The sequence below is a fragment of the Octopus sinensis genome, linkage group LG25 (assembly GCF_006345805.1).
Source record: "Octopus sinensis linkage group LG25, ASM634580v1, whole genome shotgun sequence".
Taxonomy (NCBI): Eukaryota; Metazoa; Mollusca; class Cephalopoda; order Octopoda; family Octopodidae; genus Octopus; species Octopus sinensis.
Genome location: NC_043021.1, coordinates 20,341,107 through 20,367,185, shown reverse-complemented (window position 1 = coordinate 20,367,185; position 26,079 = coordinate 20,341,107). Strand labels below are relative to the sequence as shown.

The window sequence follows — 26,079 nt, the reverse complement described above, 5'->3', positions numbered from 1 at the left end:
CCTCAAAACTCTGTCCAACCCATGCAGGCATGGAAAAGTGAACGTTAAACAACGATGATATCTCTTGCTTAGTTTTCTTCAAGATTTTGGGCTTTTTCCTTTTATATTTTTGGTGTATTAGTCAGAGGGAAAACCAGTGCTCTATTTACATATGTATTGTTCATGTAGGTGTGATAATGTTGCTTTTTTTTTTTTTACGAAACATTTGGGTACTTGATGCAATTTTTATAGTTAACCACTCAACCATTAAGTAACAATAGAACCTGTTTTAAGGCAAGATATAGAAACTGGAGCAAGCTGTGTTATACACTCTTTGCTCAAGAGTGCAATGGATAGGTGGCAATATCAGTGAACTACAGCATTCAACTGTACAGTTCTAGATCAGACTTGATCAATTAGACTTATGATCTATGGTGTTCCAGCCATGACCAATCCATCATTTTAAAGGCATGTGTGACTACATTATCTAGCGTGTCCTTTCCTAACATGCTAGGATGAGGTTTCAGTTGTTATTTATAGCAGATCAAAAGCCTGAAGCTTTTACATTGGCTTTTTGTAATATTAAATGTTATGTGATACAATGTCTACTTAGAAATAATAGTAAGTAGGTTATTGGAGATTGATGTGTAAAGTTTAGAGTAAATTTGTGGGTCATTATGTTGTTAGAGGCCACAGTAGTGTGAATGTATGATTAGATGTCATCATAAGTGGGTATATGATACAATCACTGTCCCAATAAGTGAGCCTTTACATCTGCGTATCATGTTTCGGCTGTAACAAGATGGTGGTCTCATGTACAGCTGCTATTTCTAGCATCTTGAGAGACCTTGCAGAAAGTCCCTCATTGGCTTTCACTCTGTTTATAGTTGTAAGGAAGTTTATCTGAACTGGAAAAACAATCATTCCAACACACACACACACACGGGTTGCACTGACGTTCATTGAAAAATAGGTTCTGTTCTAATCATTTCAACCAGACTCCTTACCCATTGATTTTTGCAGCAGATGTTTAAACTTGGCATCAACTTCATCTCTTTCACTACTCTGGGAGGAGAATCTACAAACATCATAGGCATTTTGCCTTGTGGCCTGGCTAACTTATTACAGTTAGGGATGGGGCGATGTGTAAAATTCCTAACTGCTTTCTTGATTCGCGTAATCTTAATGTTCTATATTCAACAAATGTCCGGTCAACATATTCTCCTGTAGTCTTTCAAATTTGAATACTGAGCGACCATCGCCTGCTGCTAATACTTTTCAATGCTTTTAACACTATACTAGCACTATGACCCGGAGGGGGGGGGGCTTTTTTTGGTTGTATTTTAACTATTTTCAAACTCTTATAATTTGTTTTGTTCTTTCATTCGTTGTTTCTCTATTTCAATGTTTTGTAATATCCATTATAAATTAATAACTTTCCTATATATTGCAGGTCAACGCCATGTCCTAATGTTAAACATGGTGATGATTGGGGAGATCCTGCTCAATGTGAAAATGGAGATAATTGTTCTTATTGTCACACTAGAACTGAACAACAGTTTCATCCAGAGGTATGGACTTACTGGTTTTCTAACCGTTTTCTGAACATATTTTGAATGAAATGCAAATAAGTACTTAACCATTACAGTAATGTAACCTCCATACTATAGGAAATTAGCATTTTCATCCATCCTTTCATCTTCTCCACCCTCTTTTCTTGGGTAAGTCTTAAGGGTAGAGTCCTCATGTACCTTCTTTCAAGGATCCTGTCAGAAGCAACTGTCATTAGACCTTCCCAAGTGTGACCAGCTGAGACTGGATGCTATCCAACCATCTTGCTCTTGGTCTGCCCCTAGGTCTCTCCTGCCAGTCATAGAGTAGAGTCCTTAGGCTCCTCCACCCTATGGTCCTATCAGAAGCAGCCACTTTCTGGTCGGATTCCCAAGTATGACCAACTGAGACTATGGATGTTATCCAACCATCTTGCTCTTGGTCTACCCCAAAGTCTCCTGCCATTTGTAAACATCTTTTACTCTTAGCATTTTTGAGAAAAACTTATATTTATGAAGTTATTTCACGTTAAAGTTGTCCTATTTCAGTAATTTCAACCAATCAATGACGTGTATTCAGCTGAATAAAATTACTGCCGTTGTTTGTCAACAAGAACTTCCGGCGGTGTATATTTTGTTTATCACTGTTATTTATGACAATCCTAACACTCTAACCCTAAAACCCTAACACCTTAAAACCAGTACAAACGCATGAACGATGTTATAAATAACAGTGACAAACAAAAAATACACCACCGATAGTTGTTGTTGACAAACAACGGCAGTAATTTTATTCAGCTGAATACACGTCATTGATTGGTTGAAATTACCGAAATACGAGAACTTTAACGTGAAATAACTTCGTAAATATAAGTTTTTCTCAAAAATGCTAAGAGTAAAACATGTTTTATATGACACATTCTACCAGTGTCCGAAGCTTGAAAGTATTTTTTTTCATTTCATCTAGTTTCAGCTCACGAGCTGTGGCCATGCCATTTGGTGTTGCTACATGATTTTACTTCACGAATGCTTTTTAGCAATTGCCATTTGGTGCATGAGAGAGTTTGATGCAGCTGCCCTCATCTGCACCTCTTGCCGTGAAGTTGGTTCATCTGGGACACCTGACAGGAAGAGGTCCAGCTTTATTTTGAAAACATCTGCAGCCACCCCATGCAGTTCTCTGAGGTCCTTCAGGAGGATATTGAAGAGCTGTGGACCTCTGAAGCCCAGGCTATCACAGTATCTTGTCCTACATCTTGATGGCAAATTTGGAGTCCTTGGCACTATGCAATTTAGTTACAAAAAATTATTTTTTAAAATCTGTTGGTTAAAAGGTAAAAATCCCTTAAAAGTGGATGGAAGAACTCCATCGGTTACGATGACGAGGGTTCCGGTTGATCCGAATCAACGGAACAGCCTGCTCGTGAAATTAACGTGTAAGTGGCTGAGCACTCCACAGACACGTGTACCCTTAACGTAGTTCTCGGGGATATTCAGCGTGACACAGAGAGTGACAAGGCCGGCCCTTTGAAATACAGGTACAACAGAAACAGGAAGTAAGAGTGAGAGAAAGTTGTGGTGAAAGAGTACAGCAGGGATCACCACCATCCCCTGCCGGAGCCTCGTGGAGCTTGAGGTGTTTTCGCTCAATAAACACTCACAACACCCGGTCTGGGAATCGAAACCGCGATCCTATGACCGCGAGTCCACTGCCCTAACCACTGGGCCATTGCGCCTCCACCCCTTAAAAGTAAGGGATCGAGTAAACTCTTTCAGGCTGTAGCCCCACCGTAGAGGAAACAACACAGTAATGGAAACAAGTAAAAGAACACTCACACACACACACACACATATGTGATTGACTTTACAAACAAGAAAGAAAAACTATCAAGACACGGTTTTAAAATGTATTTGAAGCTGAATCTTTGCTCTGTCTCTTATACTTACATAGAATTTTCTGATTTTCTGTTGCAGATTTATAAATCAACAAAATGTAATGATATGGTACAAAATAGTTTCTGCCCTCGTGGGTCATTTTGTGCTTTTGCACATGTTGAACGTAAGTTATTTTTTAAAATATATTGGTTTTTTTTTCTGTTTTTTTATGTGTATAATTACAATATTTCATATGGACTTAAAAGCCTACCTCTTAACTAACTTCTAAATCCATTGCTAAGTTTGTGCATGTGTCCCCTACACATCCTACTTGTTGTTGTGTAACCCTTGTTCAATCAAACTGCAACGGTATTCCAGCTGCGACCATCCTGCCTTTTAGGGGTTTCTCAGTTTAAGTATCTTGAACAAACTATGGCTTGTGGGACTTACTGAATGGCATGCTACCTATCTTTATTCAAGATGTCATTTGGAAGAATTTAGCTGCTATTTCTAGTAAATTGAGTGACCACAGAGTCTTTCATTGGCCATGGCTGCAAGCTTAAACTGTACAGTTTTGCTCTGCAATTATGTGATTCTAAGCTCAATCCCACTGCACAGTTCTTTGACCAAATGTCTTCTACCCTACCCTGATATTAATCCAAGCCTTGTGAATGAAACTGAGTAGATGGAAAGTACAGAAGCTCACGAAATGGGCCATGCCCTACATGAATTTTATCTAGTTGTAGTAAGGAAGAAAACTAATAAAAACTCCAGCTAGAATTTTGAAAGAGAGGGCTTCTATGGAGTTGAGTAATCTGCCATGAATAGCTGCCAGATATCCCTTAAAAAGGTGGCGAGCTGGCAGAAACGTTAGCACACTGGGCGAAATGCTTAGCAGTATTTTGTCTGCTGTTACGTTCTGAGTTCAAATTACGCCAACCTGGATATGGGTGAGGGTTGGCAACAGGAAGGACATCCAGCTGTGGAAAAAATCTGCTGGGACAAAAAATTCCGTCTGACCCATGCAAGCATGGAAAAGTGCATGTTAAATGATGATGATGTGTGTGTGTGTGTGTGTGTGTACCATCAACATTTTCAAGTTTGTTTTTTTGTGCTAGATGTGTAAAATATATCTAAATGGCACTCTTTGAAAAGGCCAAACAAACAACAAAGTGTGTGTGTGTGTGTGTACATATACTTTTACATAAAACAAATTTTGCATTATCCATTATTATCAGACAGCATTATTTCCTTTGCAATGCAAGTTTGTTTTTTGGAGCTTAACCTCCCTTTGTGTTTCTTTTATACTTAGCTATTTTGAAGAATGTCCAGATAATTGAAATGATTATGTACTATAAAATGTTTGATTGTGTGAGACAAAGTTGTTCTATTATCAGTTGAGAGGATAATTAACTATGACTTACCTTCTTTCCTTCACTTTCCATTACCAACAAATACCATTTTCCAACTGCGTCACTTTTATATGTACATCAATATAACTGTTTCTTTTCTTTTTTTTTATCAGTCTTTCATCATCATCATCATTAGCGTTCGCTTTCCTTGCTAGCATGGGTTGGACGGTTCAACTGGGGTCTGGGAAGCCAGAAGACTGCACCAGGCCCAGTTCTGATCTGGCAATGTTTCTATGGCTGGATGCCCTTCCTAATGCCAACCACTCCGTGAGTGTAGTGGGTGCTTTTTACGTGCCACCGGCACAGGTGCCAGACGGGGCTGGCAAATGGCCACAGTCGGATGGTGCTTTTACGTGTCACTGGCATGGGGGCCAGGCGAGGCTGGCAAACGGCCACGATCGGATGGTGCTTTTTACGTGCCACCGGCATGGGTGCCAGACGAGGCTGGCAAACGGCCACAGCCGGATGGTGCTTTTTATGTGCCACCGGCATGTGTGCCAAGCGAGGCTGGCAAACGGCCACAGCCGGATGGTGCTTTTTACGTGCCACCGGCATGTGTGCCAAGCAAGGCTGGCAAACGGCCACGATCGGATGGTGCTTTTTACGTGCCCGTCGGGGCAGCGCTGGCAACGACCACATTTGGATGGTTCGCTTAAGTGCCACCGGCACTGGTATCACAGCTACAATTTCCATTGATGTTGATCGATTTCGATTTTGATTCTGATTCTGATAATAATAATAATAATAACAACAACAATCTGCATGTAATAATTAGCTTTGTTTTTATTTGCTGTCTCATTAAAGAGATAGCTTGCAAGTAGGAAGCTGTCAGATAATGGAAAGTAAATGGTAGTAGAAGTAAATGGTGTGTTTATCATGGAGCTAGGATAATGTGTGAATGAGAGAATTAAAAGGAGCGGGGAACTTGTTTTTCCTGTAAAAAAAAATTCTCTATAATTAGCCTACATGTGCAAAGCATGACTGTGTGGCAAGAAGTTTTCTTTCTAACCACCTGATCTCAGGTTCAGTCCCACTGTGTGGCAAGTTTTTTTCCACTTCATCCCTCCGCTGATCAAAGCCCTGAGAGTGGATTTGGTAGACTGAAAGAAGCCCATCATATGTGTGTGTGTGACTGTTTCTTTGCCTTGACTTCACGTGATAGTTGTGAATGAATGTCACCATCATGGAAGCAGTGTCCTCTGTTTCTAGTCTTCCATGTAAACATGTCTGGTCACGGGGCATAGTACCTTACTTGGAATCAGGTGAATATTGGCGTCAGGAAGGTCATCGAACTGTAGAAAATCCACCTGCACAAATTTCTTCTGACTTATTAGAAAGTAGATGTTAACCCTTTCATTACCGTATTTATTTTGAGATGCTCTGTATTTCATTCAATTTATTTTAAATCATCATCATTGTTTAACGTCTGTTCTCCATGCTAGCATGGGTTGGACAGTTCGACCGGGGATCTGGGAAGTCAGAAGGCTGCACCAGGCTTCAGTCTGATCTGGCAGTGTTTCTACAGCTGGATGCCCTTCCTAACGCCAACCACTCCGTGAGTGTAGTGGGTGCTTTTTACGTGCCACCTGCACAGGTGCCAGGCGAGGCTGGCAACAGCCACGGTCGGATTGGTGCATTTTACGTGCCACCTGCACAGGTGCCAGGCAAGGCTGGCAACGGCCATGGTCAGATTGGTGCCTTTTTACTTGCCACCGGCACGGAAGCCAGTCGAGGCGGCACTGGCATCAGCAACAAAGAATTTAGTAAAATAACTTAGTTATCATTAAGCTAGTATTGGGAACATAAATTGTGACCAAGGTTTGGTGGAAGATTTTAATTCAGAACTTATGAAAACAAGACATTTGTACTACAGAGCCAGAGGCAGTTTTGGCCAGGTTGGTATCAAAAGGGTTAAAATGATGATGACAATGTTAACGAGTTGATGTGTTCATGAGTGCAACACCCTAACCACTAGGCCAGGCACCCTCATGTTTTTATTTATATTTATGATATTTTATATAATTTTTGTTTTTTTTTTGTTTTTACAGAGGAAATGACAGCACAGAGAGAATTAAATTTATCAAGTGATAATTCTTTAGCAGCATTTGTAACTAACGCTTTACCACAAAGTAGTAATAATTTAGAAAATAATGAAGGCAAAGGAATGTTGCTTCAAAATCAAAAGGTAAACCATTTTGTCTGTTTTAGCTTTTGTCTTCTCTTTCTGGTAGATCAGTGTGTATGTATGTATGTATGTATGTGTGTGTGTGTGTGTGTGTGTGTGGGGCTGTGTTTGGGCAATGCAATATGTATACGACTTGTTACCACCTATACACATACATAGGAGTGGCTATGTGGTAAGTAGCTTGCTTACCAACCACATGGTTCTGGGTTCAGTCCCACTGCGTGGCACCATGGGCAAGTGTCTTCTACTATAGCCTTGTGAGTGGATTTGGTAAATGGAAACTGAAATAAACCTGTTGTATATATGTATATATATATATATATATGTGTATGTTTGTGTGTCTGTGTTTGTCCCCCCAACATCGCCTGACAGCCGATGCTGGTGTGTTTACGTTCCCGTCACTTAGCGGTTCGGCAAAAGAGGCCGATAGAATAAGCACTAGGCTTACAAAGAATAAGTCTTCGGCTTGATTTGCTCGACTAAAGGCAGTGCTCCAGCATGGCCACAGTCAAATGACTGAAACGAGTAAAAGACTGAAGAGCATGCATTGATATTCTCTGTCAAGCACACACAGTAACGATATGTAGCATGTACACCCGTGAAAGTTCACATTTTCTAAAACACATTCAGCCATATTCTCTGTGACATGTATACACATTCTCCCAAAATATATACACAGTCTCTCAATCTCCTGCACTAACCATTATCTTTGTTTCTTGGAAGTTAAGTAATTGGTTGGTTCTCTCCATGCCATGAGGCACATAAAGCTACAACACAGTCTCTGCAACAGCTCTGTTTTCTGACAATGTTTTGGTGCCAAAACAGATATACAATTAGACGAATGGCCGTGATCGTCTAGTGGTTAGGACCCCACGTTGTGGCCGTAGTAACCCAGGTTCGAATCCTGGTCACGGCAGTCTAATTTCATTTAAATGGCAGTGCCCCAGCATGGCCACAGCTCGTGAGCTGAAACTAGATAAAATAAAATAAAATAAAATAAATAATACACGCTTTCTTTCCAACACATGTACACACTTTCTCAAACATACAAACATGTTTTCTCAAACCATTACATTCACCTGTGCCGGTGGCATGTGTAAAAAGAATTTGAGCGAGGTCATTGCCAGTACCACCTGACTAGCCCCCATGCCGGTCGGTGGCACATAAAAAGCACCCACTACACTCTCGGAGTGGTTGGCGTTAGGAAGGGCATCCAGCTGTAGCAACTCTGCCAGATCAAGATTGGAGCCTGGTGCAGCCATCTGGTTCACCAGCCCTCAGTCAAAATCGTCCAACCCATGCTAACATGGAAAGCGGACGTTAAACGATGGTGATGGTGATGGTGATTTTCCAGGATACGAAACAACACAGTATATAACATAAACATTTAGTATAAACATCCAAAACAATGTCGTTATCTTCCTAATCCTGCATTTCACATTAAATTTTGGCCTCAAAAATTCAACTTGTGTGCTGGAAAATACAGTACGCATTCTTCCACATGCACATGTATAAACACGTTCTCTCAAACACATATGCACATTCCTTCAAATACGCACATGCACACGCAGACTTTCTGTGTCACATATATACACACAGGCGCAGGAGTGGCTGTGTGGTAAGTAGCTTGTTTACCAGCCACATGGTTCTGGGTTCAGTCCCACTGCGTGGCACCTTGGGCAAGTGTCTTCTACTATAGCCTCGGGCCGACCAAAGCCTTGTGAGTGGATTTGGTAGACGGAAACTGAAAAGAAGCCCGTCGTATATATGTATATATGTATGCATATGTGTGTCTGTGTTTGTCCCCCTAGCATTGCTTGACAACCGGTGCTGGTGTATTTATGTCCCTGTTACTTAGCGGTTCGGCAAAAGAGACCGATAGAATAAGTACTGGCTTACAAAAGAATAAGTCCCGGGGTTGAGTTGCTCGATTAAAGGCGGTGCTCCAGCATGGCCACAGTCAAATGACTGAAACAAGTAAAAGAGTAAAGAGTAAAAGAGAGAGAGTACATTCTCTCAAACTCACGGATTTTCTTTTTGCTTATGTTGCTATTTAATGAGAAGGGATTGTTTAGTTCTTGTTCTTTGTTGACACTCCAAGACTGGTGAGATTGATGAAACGTTGTTCAGTTTGAAAATCTACAGTAAGTTCATGGTGGGCAGAAAGGGAATTGAGAGGGCAAACTTTCAAGGCATTCTGACTGTTTGGTAGATTTCCTTCATTCTGACAATTGAAACATCAACAGGATCAGTGACGGAATAATACGCAGACTCTGTAACTGGATCGGACATGTCCTCAGACAAGATTGGAAAAGCAATTATATGGTGGCAGTAAAGTGGCAACATGGTGAGGGGAAAGAACAGCAGGGCACCCTAAAACCATATGATGAAGGACCATTGACAAGAAAAGAAAACAAGAATATTTGGGTGGGATATGGTCTGTTTAAATATGAAGATACTAAACTTATTGATCATCTTTAATATTTTAGTCTAAAACTCTGAGCAGGAAGCTGGCAGAATCATTTGCATGCCAGGTAAAATGCTTTGTGGCATTTCATCCATCTTTACATTCTGAGTTCAAATACCAACAAGGTCAACTTTGCTGTTAATCCCTTCAGGATAGACAAAATAAGTACCTATTTCTTTACTACCCACAAGGGGCTAAACACAGAGGGGACAAACAAGGACAGAGATAGGTATTAAGTCTATTACATCGACCCCAGTGCGTAACTGGTACTTAATTTATAGACCCCGAAAGGATGAAAGGCAAAGTCGACCTCGGCGGAATTTGAACGACAGACGAAATACCGCTAAGCATTTCGCCCGGCGTGCTAACGTTTCTGCCAGCTCGCTGCCTTCCAAGATAAAATAAGTACCAGTTGAATACTGGGGTCAGTGTAATTGATTTACTCCCTTCCCCAGAATTGCTAGCCTTGTGCCAAAATTTGAAACCTGTGTATTTTGTCTAAAACATGGAATTGGTCATTCTTGGTTTGTTTGATTATTTTGCAGGAGGATTCTAATTCTATAGGTGGTAACCAATCACCAAAGCTTCCAGATCCAATTGGTAAAGAACGTTGTAACAGTATTTCTCACACAGTAAGTATTTCTCCAGGTTGTACCTCTTTCACTTCCCTGTAATTTGAGGGTGGGATCTTTTCCTTTTGAATGGCAGATGTCAACACAATTTCTAGGTAACTAAACACTTTTAAACTACATATACTGGTAGAATGTGTTTATAAAACATCATTTTCTCTTGGTTTTATTGAGAAAATTCTATAGTTTGTAAGATATTTCGTCTGAAAATCCGAGCATTTCAGCAATTTTAACCAATCGATTACCCCCATTCAACTAAAATCATTTGCTGTGTCTAAAACTGAGACAACATCCTGTAACTAACTCTAAACCTCCCCCCTAACCCTAATTTTTTTTTTCTTAATTGTTAAATTAATTTAATTCTATTGCTTTAGTTTTTTTTACACGCGTAACAATTAATAAAAAAAAATTTAGGGTTAGGGTTAGTTACAGGATGTTGTCTCAGTTTTAGACGCAGCAAATGATTTTAGCTCAAAAGAGAGCATAGGATTGGTTAAAATTCGAAAAATTAAACTACGTTAAAGAAACAAATTACAATTTTCTCAAGAAAGCCAAGAGAAAAAAATGTTTTATTTTGACACATTCTACCATTATATGAAGTTTAAAAGTGTTTAGTTAACTAGAAATTGTGTGCCGTTCAAAAGGAAAAGGTCCTGAGGGGGTACTTCATTATCTTCTTCACCATCTTCTCTTTCTCTCCCCTCTCCCTTTCCAACTGCAGTAAGTCATGTACATCTGCTATTTCTTTCCCTCTATCATGCTCTAAACTCTGACCACCTGGCATAAACCCACTTCACTTGAAGGGATCTTGTCTTGCAAGTTACTCGGTGACCTCTCTGGTGATGGTGCCATCTATTGGGTTGTCCGGAAAGTTCGTGCCGATTTATAGTAGCCTAATTTTCGATTTATTTTAGAACATGGTTGAGTCCATAAAATAGGATTTGACTACACCTCGATTTAGAGCACAGTTTAAGCTATCTTTTTGTGGAAGAAGGTTTATGTTCCTATAACCTGTGTTAATTCTGTAACCCTTTAAAATGGAAGATAAGAAACTTCATTTTCGGCACTTGATGCTTTGAAATCCAGACAAAAATTGCTGCAGCTCGGCTGGGCAGTGTTACCCCACCCTTCGTATTCACCAGGTATTGCTCCTTCGGATTTCCACTTATTCAGGTCTCTGCAAAATAGTCTTGATGGTAAAAATTTCAATTCCTTGGATAACGTAAAAAGATACCTTGATGAATTCTTTGCCATGAAACTACCTCAATTCTGGGAAGAGGGTATTTTCAAGTTAAAGGAAAGAGGGAGACGCATTGTGCAACAAAATGGTTCATATTTGGTTGATTAAAAATGTAATGGCAAATATATTGACCATTTTCTTTCCTTTAAAAATCGGCACGAACTTTCCGGACAACCCAATAGAAAGCATCCAGTACACTTGAGTGATTGGCGTTAGGAAGAGTGTCTAACAAATCTCATTTCCATTATCTCTACTGTCTTAAAAAAAAAATGGAATGACAGATTGGATAATGTAAACCCAGATACACTGTCTGAAAAGGAGACAAGTGTGGCTATGTTGTATAGAGCCCTTTACAACCACATGGAATCCTGGCTATGTGTCTTCTAATAAAGCCTTGGATTGGCCAATGCCTTACAAGTGAAATTTGGTTGATGGAAAATTACAGAAGGCCCTTTGTATGTCTTTGCATTGACAACATTTAGATATCAGTGGCATTTATGTCCTGCTGTTCAGTTTAGCATGCAAAGACATAGAATAAAGTACGCTACTTGAAAATAAATAGTTTGGTGTCCGAAAATAACGTCCAGAAGACTTATCCAATCCATGTCAGCATGGAAAAAGAGAACATAAAAATGCTAACAGTGATAGTGGCAGTGGTGGTGATCACGGCAGTAGCATCTTTGATCATTTTTGATATCAATCCGCCTGAGACTGCCCTTTTTTCTATGATACAAATTCCTTATTTTGAAGTGATCTTAATCAAAATTTTTCATCAAAATTTTGTGTTAATTGAAGTTTGAAATACTAGCTTAATGATACCAAATATAATCTAATAAATTCTTCATGATTTTCAAAATTAAAATAAGACTGATTTTTGTATATTTTTACATATTTGTAATGTTGACAATGGCAATAACCTGATTTTTTCCCCCATTTTCTAGTTAAACAATTTAGGATATGCTAATCACTCCAGTAGTCCACTTCCGGAACCTATAGGAAAGGGTCGAACAAGTAGTACTTCTAGTAGCATTAACTCAGACAATGGTAGTCCAGGGCAATACCAGAGAACTCTTAGTTCAACTCGAGAAGAAGGCCAAGTGAGTTTTTCTGTTTTTCCTCTTTTTTGCTTAAACCTCCTCCCCTGAATCTTTATTAAAGCTTAATTTAAATTCTTCAAATGCATTTTTTTTCAAAAAGAAATTACTATAATACAACTCTTTAGCATTCAAATTACTGTCAAATGTAATGCTTATTTATTCACTCTGCTTTGAATTAAACATGCATTATCCTAGTAGCTTCAAGGTGTCAGCGACGTGATTGCTTACTGTATTTTCTGGTATACAAGTTGAATTTTTCAGACCCCTATTTACAGCTGAAAAAAGCTAAATCAACTTATACACCAAGATGACTTTGAAGAGCCAAAAGCCATGTGAAATGCAGCAGGATTTGGCAAGATAGAGATGATGCTTGAATATTTGCAATACATCTTTACATTACATACCATGTTGACTTGTAAGAACAAAATATGGTATTTTTAGAATGGCCTTGTAGGATTGGTATGAGAGGCTGGTTTGAACATAAACCTGGTAGAATATTTAAGCCTGATGTGGCTGGTTTCAGTGCTAAAGTGTTAAAACTGTGGTCTGTTTTTTTACCTCTCGCTTGTTTGTTAGACACTGATCCATGTCGCCGCATTGATTATTATTCCAAATATTGGTTGAATCTTCATCATTTAATGTCCATTGTCAATGTTGGCATGGGTTGGCTGGTTTGACCAGAGCTAGCATGCTGCACCAGACTCCAGTCTGATTTGGCATGATTTCTACAGCTGGATGCCCTTCCTAATGCCAGCCACTTTACAGTGTGTGCTGGGTGCTTTTACATGGCACCACAAGTTCTTTGAGCCACCAGAAAGATTGGTCTTAACATTTCTGCTGCACAGTAAGGGTCGTCTTGAGTATGGCAAGATGCTAGACATCTCAGTCTTTGGAAGATTGCTCTTAACGCTTTTTATTTTTGTTAATTTCTTCCTGAGTGGCTGTGTAGTAAGTGGTTCCGGGTTCAGTCCCACTACGTGGCACCTTGGGCAAGTGTCTTCCACTATAGCCTTGGGCCGACCAAAGCCTTGTGAGTGGATTTGGTAAACAGAAACTGAAGGAAGCCCGTCGTATATATGTATATATATATATATATATATATATATATATGCGTGTGTGTTTGTGTGTCTGTGTTTGTGTCCTCCACCCAACATCGCTTGACAACCGATGCTGGTGTGTTTATGTCCCCATCACTTAGCAGTTCGGCAAAAGAGACCGATAGAATAAGTACTGGGCTTACAAAAGAATAAGTCCCGGGGTCGAGTTGCTCGACTAAAGGCAGTGCTCCAGCATGGCCGCAGTCAAATGACTGAAACAAGTAAAAGAGTAAAAGAGAGAGTAAAGAGTAGTCTTTTGTCTTCTCTTGTCTACTTTCAACCAGCTGCACCATTTCTTTTGTCCAGTTTAGCTTCAACATAACTGCCACCTTTTAGCCCTTGTGTTCCTTATCAGAATCCGCTTTATTACAAGCAGTCGGAGCAGATCCAAGGATAACTTGATAGCTTAATGTGCTACCTTTCTGCAGTAACTCCTTTGCTTTAGTTCCTTCTTCCCATTCTTTTTACCAGCCTCTTCCAATGTCAAAGAAAATTCCAAAAGTCAGGCTGTTGTTTCAGCAAGTATTCACAGCATTTATTGCCTGTCACATCTCTTAGTGTTACTGCCTTTAACAAAGCATACAAATTCATTTTTTATTGAAGAGTTATTAGCCTTCAGTTGTCTTCATATTGTATAAAAAATATGTTAAATGCTTTAGCATTCAAACTAACAACATGCAACCAAATATTCTGTCTGTTTTATGTTCAAAATGACCAAATCTGACTTCATACCTACCATTCAATGGCATTCTAAAAGTAAACAGTGGCATTAATAAAATCTTGAAAGCCAGCGCCTCGGCCGTTGCCAGCACCGCCTTGGCTCGCTTCCGTGCTGGTGGCACGTTAAAAGCTCCAACCGATCGTGGCCGATGCCGGACCCCCCTGGCACCTGTGCAGGTGGCACGTAAAAAGCACCCACTACACTCATGGAGTGGTTGGCGTTAGGAAGGGCATCCAGCTGTAGAAACTCTGCCAGATCAGACTGGAGCCTGGTGCAGCCCCTGGCTTCCCAGACCCCGGTCGAACCGTCCAACCCGTGCTAGCATGGAAAACGGACGTTAAACGATGATGATGATGAGATAATGCATGATTAATTCATTATCTCATCACACTTGACCGAAAGCTAAACGGTCAATATTAATAAGTATAAAAATGCTGGTCAAATGTTTGAGATGATTTAATAAGATTATTAGTTTTCTGACTCTTGACCTCATCGGTAAAGATGAAAATGTTTCCTGTTTTTAATATTTACGTCTCTTCTGGCAGAATCGTTGAATGCTCAGCTGGATGAAATGCTCAGCAACATTTCATCCATCCATCTTCGCATTCTGAGTTCAAATTCCACCAAGGTCGACTTTGCCTTTCATCCTTTCAATGTCAATAAAATAAGTACCAGTTGAGCACTGGGGTTGATTTTATCAACTTGTGCCAAAATTTTAAGCTAATATTTACATCTAAACCTGAGATTAACAGGACAAAACAGTTAAAGTTTTATGTAAACATTAACCTTACATTTTCTTATTTTTTTCTATTTTGTTTCTTTTTTTTCTAGGCAAAACTTCGGCAACAGTTACAAGCTATAGAAAATGATTTGACTATAGATACTAGTGAAAAAGCTACAAGGAAACAAAATTTAGTTTTACTGCATAATTTTAATCAAAGTTTTAGTGGTTCTCTTTCTCCTATTAACCCTTCTACATCAAATATGTCACCACATGCTCCATCATTTTACCCTCCTGGTGAAACTGTTGAATCTGTTGTAGGTAAGTTATGTCATGTTGCCTGTTATTTCATTCAAAGCTGTTTTACTAACTTTATGATGCTTTTAAAAAATTTTTTTTAAGTATAACTAAATGCTTAGAATAAATATTTTCTCAGAACTTGCTGAATGCATGTTATTCCCCCCACACACACCTACTCTTATCTGTTGAATTGTGCTCAGAAACCATGTTCTGTTAGTAAAAGCAAAAAAAGAAAATATGTTCTGAACTTTAAATTTTAAATGAAATTAAAAATTATTCTTTTTTTTTTTATTTGAATTTATCTATGTTGCACTTTTTCATGTTGAAGGCACATAGCTTAGTGGTTAGGGTGTTGGACTCATGATCGTAAGATTGTGGTTTCGATTCCTACACCAGGTGACGTGTTGTGTTCTCAAGCAAAACACTTCATTTCACATTGCTTCAGTCCACTCAGCTGGCCAAAATGAGCATCCCATTCAGTTTGGGATACATGCACCGCAGAAATTGGGAAAATAGCTCTGTGAATCTATATTACTCGAGAAATATCTTCATCCTACAAATTTTTATACAAAAATTAATTTATTTTGCTATAAGATTTATAAAAATATTTTTTCTCTTAAGTAAAATGTAATTTTTAATGTTGGGTTAAATTCTTTTGGTACCAACCCAGCCAAGGCTACCCCTGGTTCTCTGATACGAAATCCCTACTTTAAACTGATCTAAATTAAAACCTTCTCTCACAATATCTTAATTTATATTCCAAACACTGTATCAATAATGACAGAATAACTTTAGTAAATTCTTTATTTTCAAAATCATTTGTTAACAAAGGCAATTTATTTCAACAGAAATACTGTAACAAAAAGTTTAAAGAATTCTATTGTTTTTCTTTCTTTTTTTTTCTTTTTTTACTCATTCTCTCAGCCATGTGCTACTTGTTCTCTTCTATCATTTATTAGAAACATAGGTGCTTCTACCTGTTTTTAAATGTTTTTTTTTTTTTTAAAACTTCATGTTGCTTCTATATTCAAATCTCTGAATTTACCATCCTGCTTTTGTACGTTTTGGTGTACTGCCTTGTACATTTTACTATCTTGGAGTTCAATTTCAGCATGTCTCATCTTTCAGTTTTAACATGTCCCTCCTTTCAATTTTAGCAATCTACTTCAGATAGTTATTCTGTAGACACTGTATCAGTATGTTAACAGTAATCAGTCATATACCAATAAAGTATCTACAATTATTTAATCATTAAGATTAAATTGCTGCCTTTATAGATAAGCATGTCAGTTAAGTAAGATTCAAGAAAGCATGGTACTTATTCTATACTGCTCTTAGATTATCTGAGGCAGGTAGAATAATAATAATAATAATAATAATAATGATAATAATTATAATAATCTTGCACAGCAGACACAGCAAAATGCCTGCTATAAGGTAAGATCTCCTGGCACAAGAGCAGGTAGTTTAAGACCTTAAATCTTTCATCCACTTCACTTTGACAATAGGTAGATATTAGAGAATGGATTAAGAAACCATTATAAGAAATGGCTTTAAAAAGTTTACACGTCCCTATTCTAATTTTTTTTTTTTTTTGTCTATATTTAGGTAGTGCTCTTGATGACCTTAGCCTGGATGATTTTGACTTTTCTAGTATTGATAAAGAATTGGACCGTGAGGATTCTAATTCTGTTAGCAGTTCTCTTAGTACAGGATTATCTGGAACAGGTAACTCATTCTTGTTCTCTTCAACAAACACACACCTTAACTTGTTCTTTAACAAAATAACACTTGTTTTGTAAAAGTGTTGCTAATTTTTTTTCCAGTTAACCCCATATGTTGATTTGAAATTTTTCTTTAACCCTTTCAATACCAGTAATATGCTAGGTACCATCTCTTGTTCTTTTGATGAAAAATCTCTCATTTTAAAAATGTTCACATTTAAATTAAAACTTACCATTATTTATAATTTTAGTAAGAATGTTTTGTTTTGACCCAAGCTTGAGCTTAATAATAAGTCATTGTACTAAAACCCCTTGAAATTACTAATTTCAAAAATTTCAGGAACACAGTGGGAGCGTGTGTCCTTAGAAATATGGTTAAAAAAAGATTAACCCTTTAGCATTCAGATTGTTCTGTTAATTATAATGCTTCTTTATTCCCATTGTTTCAAATTAATCTTGGATTATCTCGTAGCTTCAAGATTCTGATGACATGGTTGTTTATTTTTAGAATGATATTGTAGGGTTGGTGTGAGGGGGCCAGATTTGGCCAGTTTGAACAACAAAGCAAATAGAATATTTTGGCTGGATATGGTCAGTTTAGATGCTAAAGGGTTAAATAATTATCTAGAAAATGGGTTTGCTGAAAAGTGCTACAGGTCTCTGTTTGTTTATCATTTAATCAAGGGCTAGTACAGTTCCCATGAAACCTCTTCAGGAATTTGAAAACTGCTGAGTGGGAGGAACAAAAGAAAGATAGCTTCAAAGGGGAGATATGGTCCAAATACTTTCAGTGGTATGTGTGGGCTCTGCTAAAAATACCCAAAGACCAAGCGGCAGTGTTAAACCAAGCTATGGATTAAGCCTTTGTGACTTCTTTTGTTCAACAATCTTCACAAAATTGGTAGAGAACTAGATTAAATGCTTTCACCGATTTACATTGAATTTAAATTTCAATAAGTACCAGTTGAGCAGGGCAGGGTGGGGTTATGGGGTAGTATGATCAATTGTTTTTGCACTAAAATATGTGGCCTTGTACCTCTGTTGGAAGTCAGTATTTTTTAAAATTTTTATTAGCAGTAACAGAATTAGTAGAGTATGTAGTATTTAGTGTCTTTCTTTTATGTTTTGTGTTGAAATTTGACCAGGACCTGCTTGGCCTTTCATTCTACTGTAAATAAAAATAAGTCCCAGTTAAACCATGAGTTCACTCAGATCAGATGTCCCTGCCTTCAAAATTTAAGGCCCTCGGTCTAAGAAGGTTATTATTATCATTAATGTGGTGATCTGAATTGTTAGCATGCTGGGGGAAAATGTTTAGTAGCATTTTGTCCATCTTTACATTCTGATGTTCACTTTGCCTTCCATCCTTTCAAGGACAATAAAATAAGTACCGGTTGGACAGTGGGGTCTCAATCTAATCAACTTACCCCTCCCTCAAAATTGCTGGCTTTGTGCCAAAATTTGAAACCATTATTATTATCATTATTAACATTATATCTTTTTACATCATCATCATCATCGTCATCATTGTTTAACGTCCGCTTTCCATGCTAGCATGGGTTGGACGATTTTGACTGAGGGCTGGCGAACCAGATGGTTGCACCAGGCTCCAATCTTGATTTGGCAGAGTTTCTACAGCTGGATGCCCTTCCTAACGCCATTTTTACATTTACAAATTCTTCCTTTGTTTAGTTCTTCAAACCATATAGGCATGGTGTCATCTGCAAGAGAGACACAACACAAGATACAGAGGATGTTGTGGGAGGACAGTAGATTGATAGAATCATCAGAGCTTTGAGCAAAATATCTTGTGGTGGGTTCAAATTCTACCAAGATCAATTATGGTTTTCATAATCTTTCAAAGATTTAATCAGCTGATATAGGCATCTTTCAGATTTCTTGAAGCAAGCAACCACCACTAAGCTGAGAACCCCTAAACGAATTTCCTTAGTGCTGCATGTCCTTTTAGGGCAGATGTGGGTATAAATCATGATAGCCAGAGAGTTTCTTGTGAGATACAGTGACCTCAGGGATGTATTAATTATGAAAGACATTGTGTCTGATGCAGCAGAATTACTCATTTAAACATGAAATAACTAGCTTATGCTAGGGCCCCAAACTATAGTTTTTTCTTGATTTAATATTACAACTATTTATTGAGTGATAAAATATTGATTTCAAATTTTGGCACAAGGCGAACAGTTTTGGAGAAGGGGTTAAGTCGGTTACATTGACCCCCCCAGTGCTAAACTGAAACTTATTTTATCGACCCTGAAAGGATGAAAAGCAAAGTTGACCTTGACAGAATTTGAATTCAGAACATAAAAGCAGATGAAATGTTGCTGAGCAATTTGCCCAGCGTTCTAACAATTCTGCCTGCTTACTACCTTCAGTGATAAAATAGTAACAGGTTGATTAAGAGAAAATCAATTATCGTTTAACAACTGTTGTCCTTACTGGCATAGGTTGGACATTTTCACAGAGTCAAGTCATGCGTCACTGTCAGCTTTGGCATGGTTTACACAGCTGGTTGCTCTTTCTAATACCAGCTGCTTTACCCAGTGTATACTGGGTGTTTTTTTCATTCCCACAAGCAATAGTGAAGTCACCAGTTACCTTGCAAATCAAGAAAGAGGGGGGTGGGGGGAAGGCAAAAGTGGTGACAGGTATATTGAGAGATGGGGAGAAGGCGGCAAGCTGGCAGAAACGTTAGCACGCCGGGCGAAATGCCTAGTGGTATTTCGTCTGCCGTTACATTCTGAGTTCAAATTCCGCCGAGGCCGACTTTGCCTTTCATCCTTTCGGGGTTGATTAAATAAGTACCAGTTACGCACTGGGGTCGATATAATCGAATTAATCTGTTTGTCTGTCCTTGTTTGTCCCCTCTGTGTGTAACCCCTTGTGGGCAGTAAAGAAATAAGAAACGTTAGCACGCCGGGCGAAATGCCTAGTGGTATTTCGTCTGCCGTTACGTTCTGGGTTCAAATTCCGCCGAGGCCAACTTTGCCTTCCATCCTTTCGGGGTCGATTAAATAAGTACCAGTTACGCACTGGAGTCGATATAATCGACTTAATCCGTTTGTCTGTCCTTGTTTGTCCTCTCTGTGTTTAGCCCCTTGTGGGTAGTAAAGATATAAGATGGTTGTATGCTGGGTGTTGAGAGGCTAAAATGCGTTAGAGAGAGACATGCCTTTGTGTTGTTGCTGTCGTAAAGGAGATTCATAGCTAGCCTGCATTATATAAATGTGGATAAGAGATGGTGGTGACCAGATGCCAGATGATCTCAAGATAAAAGAAGGTGGTATGTGGGAGATTAAGAGATGGTAAGAAATAAGGGTAGAGGTGAATGTAAGTGATTGATGAACAAAAGTGGAGGTGTGATTTGGGAAATACAGGTACGGAAAGAGAGTAAGATGAGAGAGAGAGAAATTGAAGTGGCTCAAGTTGATCTGAGTTGTATCACATGTCTATGCAGAGGAACAAACAGGAAGTGAATGGATTCCACCTCCATATACAGTAAATAACACTAGACCTAACATGAAAGGACTGCTTCTCAAATATTTGAATTCTTAAACTTACTGACACTAATCATCATCCTCATCATCATCATCGTTTGACATCCACTTTCCATGCTAGCATGGGTTGGACGATTTTGACTGAGGGCTGGTGAACCAGATGGCTGCACCAGGCTCCAATCTTGATCTGGCAGAATTTCTATTGCTGGATGCCCTTCCTAATGCCAACCACTCTGAGAGTGTAGTGGGTGCTTTTTACGTGCCACCGGCATGGGGGCCAGTCAGGCAGTACTGGCAATGACCTCGCTTGAATCTTTTTACACATGCCACTGGCACAGGTGCCAGTAAGGCGATGTTGGTAACGATCATGCTCGAATGGTGCCCTTTTACGTGCCACCGGCACGGGGGCCAGTCAGGCGGTACTGGCAATGATCTCGCTTGAATCTAATCTGACACTAATCTATGTCTGTGTGTATCATATTTCATTACGACTATCATTTCCATTTCTCTGCACTAGCTTTGATTGGACAACTCTGCTCCACCGCAACATTGTCTCATGGCCTTTTATCAACAACAGTAAAAACCTGTCCATATCATTAGTTTGTGTATGTTATGTTTTTTTTTTGTTGTTGTTGTTGTTTTTTCCTGTCACCAACAGCTTTACAGGATGTACTGAACGTATTCCTTCCTGCTCTGAACACAAGAGAGATTGTTTGTGCCAGAACTCTCTTGCTATTCTGTATCAAGTTCTTTTGTTTCTTCCAGATCACTCTAGCTTGTGGAGATCTCATCTCCATTTGTATGGAGGGGAGGGGAGGGCCAAAAGTCATGCACCAAATTAAATCTCAATGCATAAACATTGCACATTTCAAAAACAACACTTGAATAAAATAACAATGAATACAAATGTTTTGGTGGCTGACTTTTGGCGCACACACACACACATACACACAAAGAACTTCTCTCTTATGGTTGGCCATAGGATCCTATCTCTAATAAGTCCTCGTCAAACTTGTACTATCACGAGGTAATGGATAGTAACCTTTTGCCTGTGTGAAGCATTTTCGTACGTTTGTCTGAAACCTCCATGCTTGTTTAGTTAACCCTTGTTTCATATGTTTTTGAATGATATAAAGCTTTCCTTTCATAAGTCTCAAGTTACTCTAGTTGTTGAAAAAAAATGAAAAAAAAAAAAAGGGACTGCATATTGTGGATGACGGATCTTTTCAGCTTGAACGGCAATGTTTTCTAGCAATGTCATATGAAAGTGTCACCCATAATTATGACCCTAGAATCAATCTATTGCATTTCAATCTCTTTTAGGGTTAGGGGAAGGGTATCTTTTTTTTTCTTCACAAATGTAAATAAACCCAATCTGCTTCTTAAACAAGGGACATATTCATACGGCACAGAATGCTTTTTAACTCAATAGACGTCACTGATTGGTTGAAATTGCAGAAATTGAAGAAAAAAAAAACCCAAATATCTTACAAACTATAGAATTTTCTCAATAAAGCCAAGAGAAAAAGATGTTTTATAAATACATTCTACCAGTATACGAAGTTTAAATTTTTTTAGTTACCTAAAAATTATGTTAAAAACTAAAACTGCCGTTCAAACCGAAAAGATCCTGGATGGCAAAGAAATATGTTCTCTGTGTATCAGAGGTGATGCATAGAACAGGCAAGGGGTCAGGCAAATTAATTACTGAAAAACCATGCAGAGGATTTGGCAGTTTCTTGCTGAGCATTGTTTATAGGGATCAAATGTTTGTGTCCACATCAGCTCACTCCCTCCATCAAATTGACATTACCTGTACAGGTGCACCGTGTGCCTCGTCTCAGATGATGAAATGATTGCAGAGCAACATGGAAGGAAATGCTTTGCTCAAGAACACAACACAACTCCCAGTCTGGGAATCAAAGCCACAATCATGAGTACAACACCCTAACCACAAAGCCATGTGCCTTCACATTCACACACACACACATACACATATTGGGTCATCCCATAAATAATGTGTTTTTTTTTATACTTTTATTTTTCAAAATTAAACAAAGTTCTTTTTTAATCTAAAATATACTCCCCTTCTACAATGCCCTTCCATCTATCTGGTAGACTTGGAAGGACCCTATTCCAAAATTCACTTGTCCTTGACGAAAAATACTCTTCCAGTACTGTTCTGACCTCATCTACAGAATTCATAATTTTACCATCCAAATAATTCTGATTACTGTGGAATAAATGATAATCAAAATGGGCAATGGGTGGGGCATCGTTTCCCATTGAAACTGCTCCAGCCTTTGGGATGTCATCCTCAATATATGTGGATGAACATTATCCCAAGGGAAGAACACCTTTTGTCTTGAAACCAAAGATGGTTGTTTTTCTTCTAGCACTGGTGTCAGTGGATGGTTGAAAGACCAAATCTAAGCTTCTCTGCTAGTTCCTCAACAGTTACAATGCAATTTTGTTCCTCTAGGATTTACAGGACATCCTTGTTGAGCTCTACAGATCTTCCAGAACAAGGCTCATCTTCTAGGATGTAGTTTTCAGCTCAAAATTTCTGGAACCACTGTTGACACTGGATTATGCTTATTGCCCGATCCCCATGTACTGTATTAATATTCCTCGTACTTTCCATTGTGTTGTTGCCTTTATTGAACTTACAAAGCACAATATGCCAAATATGCTCCTTTGTCATTTCCATTATAGCTTTGAAACAATAACTGTTAAAATTGAACTGCTCTCTTCAAAACTTGCACTACGAATAAGGGCAAGGTAAAACTACTTCCTGCTTTGATAGCAAGTTGATGCAGGTAGTTTATCTCATCCCCCTCCGACTTTTAGTTCATGCAATTGAAAAAAACTGCATTATTTATGGGATGTCTAGAAAGAGATACTTTTTCCATTCACCAAAGTGAATGGAGGTTTGGCCAGGAGGAACTGTTGTCATCAGATGGAATCCAATGTTCATCGGATGTTTTTCAACCCTTAACTGTAAACACCCTCCTATTTATGGGTCAGCAGATGTGGCCAAATCACTGCTCCCCATCTCCTCCTGTCTTCCAGTTTAACTCCTCTTTCTTGCTCCAAAGGCACATCACCCTTCATGCCTTTCCTGCGCACATCACCCTTCACGCCATTCCTCTAATTCCAATGGCTGTAAGCATCCTTCATGTCAACTGGGAAAGGAACACCCTACAGCCAACCTTGACTGGGAAAAGCCATAACTGCCATATATATATATATATATATATATATATATATCACCGTGACCGACCAGGCTATCAGATGTTGCTACACATCGCTGTTCACAATGTGCTTCGCATTGTTTTAACCTTCAAATGATGCCACCCTGCTGGCTAAGCGAGCAGGCCAACAGAAGAAAGAGTGAGAGAAAGTTGTGGCGAAAGAGTACAGCAGGGATTGCCACCCCCTGCCAGAGCCTCGTGGAGCTTTAGGTGTTTTCGCTCAATAAACACTCACAACGCCCGGTCTGGGAATCAAAACCGCAATCCTATGACCACGAGTCTGCTGCCCTAACCACTGGGCCATTACGCTTCTACACATATATATATATGCTCACATACAAACTATACATAATGTTTGTCATCATTGACAATGACCAAGGACATCGCATGAGAGAAGATGGGTCAGGGTGTCTGCCTGCGACCAATCAGGCCACTGCATGCTCAGAAGGTTCTGCTGCAGGTCAGGCATTGGAGTTGACTCTGGACTTGCACAGCTCACGTTTTCTTTGTGCTCCTGCAATCCTGTTTTGTTCGTAGGAGGTGGCACCTCTGCTGGTACACCTATACTAGGCAGGGCAGTCCTATACTTGCATTTTGAGAAATGTATATATGCACATACATCCATATATATAGACACACACACACATTTCCCCTGCATGGTACTGGTCCCTCCAATAAGGCGGCGAGCTGACAGAAACGTTAGCACGTCGAGCGAAATGCTTAGCGATATTTCGTCTGCCGTTACGTTCTGAGTTCAAATTCCGCCGAGGTCGACTTTACCTTTCATCCTTTCGGGGTCGATAAATTAAGTACCAGTTACGCACTGGGGTCGATGTAATCGACTTAATACCTATGTCTGTCCTTGTTTGTCCCCTCTATGTTTAGCCCCTTGTAGGTAGTAAAGAAATAGGTATTGGTCCCTCCAAGGCAATAGCAGACAACACTTGCCTAAGGTAAAATCTAAAACCACAAGCTTTTGAAATGAACTCCTTTACCACTTCACCAATGTCTGTCCCCTAAATACATGCTTACATATTTATTCATTGTCGCTTGGTGTGGTTTGTGAAATACTGTAAAACTGTGTCTCTCTCTCTCTCTTTGTTTCAGGTTGCTTTGGAGCCACATCTGTTCCGGTTAGTATTCCTCCTCGTGGTATCCAACGAGGCAGCATTGGCAGTCTGTCACAGTCACCAACCTCCCCCTTTGGTAGTTTTAGCACAACCCCTGCCGGGCTAATACCACAGCTTCCTTTGACCCAGCAACCAAAAACTGTTCCTGCAGAGCCATTGGATCAAGTAAAAATTGATTTTTGTTATCTATACACACACACACACAAATTTATAGAAGTAAGGATAAGATCGATATTTAAATACCGATCTTCTCAGGTGGCCAGCATGGGAATAAAAACCTTCAAAGGTAATAATTACTTAAAATTATAACCTAGAGTATCTAGGTTATAATTCGAAACACACTGTCTGAACAAAAGACAGGTTGGCCACCATGGCTGGAATGTCTTTGATCATTCTTTGATCATGAGTTTGCTTGATCAGGACAGACTTTGTATTTTATTACATTATCTTAGTCTAGACACACTATCTGAGCAAAGGCAGATCGGCCACCATGGCTGGAGTGTGTTTCATGATAATTCTGCTTGATCAGAACAGACTCGGTGTTAAACAACAACATGGCAGCCATGGATACTTTTGTTCTGGTTAAATCGTTTAAATAATAATAATGAACTTAAATCAGAATTTAAAATACAGACAGTGAGGAGGGTGTCGGGTGGTCGTGAGATGTGCTAAAGACAACAGCTAAATTGCCCTTAAATCATGCCTTCTCCTCACAAACGTATGAATCCCCATTTGTAGCATACAAATTTGGGATCTTTTCTGTTTGGATGCCAGGATTTCAAAAATCAAAGTTTATTGAAAATTTTTTAATTTGGTACATTAATGTAGATTTCCCAACTGAATTATTTCACTTTTTCCAGAAAACTTTTTAAAAAGAGTTGTTGAAGTTTTAAAGTTTGATAATTTTTCACCCAGTCAGGAAACAGGATTTGGTGGCTGTCATTTTGTGCATGACTACACATTTTGTCAACATGCTGAAAATAGTACTTGTGTTTTTATAGGAAGCTGTAAACAATTGAATTATGCATGACATATTAACCACTCATAGCATTTTTAGTTTTGGGAGTTTTCAGAAAAGTTTTGCAAATTTGTATTCTACTTGTGAGAATTCGTATGATTATGCCCCCACCCCCAAATATTGTGGAGGTGCATGATTTAAGGCCTGTTTAGCTGTTATTTTTAG

General features: G+C 39.0%; 1 protein-coding gene and 1 non-coding gene across 5 annotated transcripts in view; both read left to right on the top strand.

The window, feature by feature from the left end:
- LOC115224327 (RING finger protein unkempt) overlaps positions 1-26,079 on the top strand; it is a 90,957-nt gene that overhangs the window by 51,944 nt on the left and 12,934 nt on the right. For 3 of the 4 annotated variants that reach the window (XM_029795187.2, XM_029795188.2, XM_036513155.1), the window contains exons 5-12: positions 1,433-1,550; positions 3,504-3,588; positions 6,865-7,001; positions 10,014-10,100; positions 12,279-12,434; positions 15,084-15,294; positions 16,882-17,001; positions 24,874-25,061. In XM_029795187.2, coding sequence (XP_029651047.1) covers positions 1,433-1,550; positions 3,504-3,588; positions 6,865-7,001; positions 10,014-10,100; positions 12,279-12,434; positions 15,084-15,294; positions 16,882-17,001; positions 24,874-25,061 — 1,102 coding nt within the window. The remainder of the gene's footprint in view (positions 1-1,432; positions 1,551-3,503; positions 3,589-6,864; positions 7,002-10,013; positions 10,101-12,278; positions 12,435-15,083; positions 15,295-16,881; positions 17,002-24,873; positions 25,062-26,079) is intronic. The other variant, XM_029795189.2, reaches the window with a different exon arrangement.
- Positions 7,846-7,917, top strand: Trnah-gug. Its single transcript has one exon. It is a non-coding gene; the product is annotated as a tRNA-His (tRNA).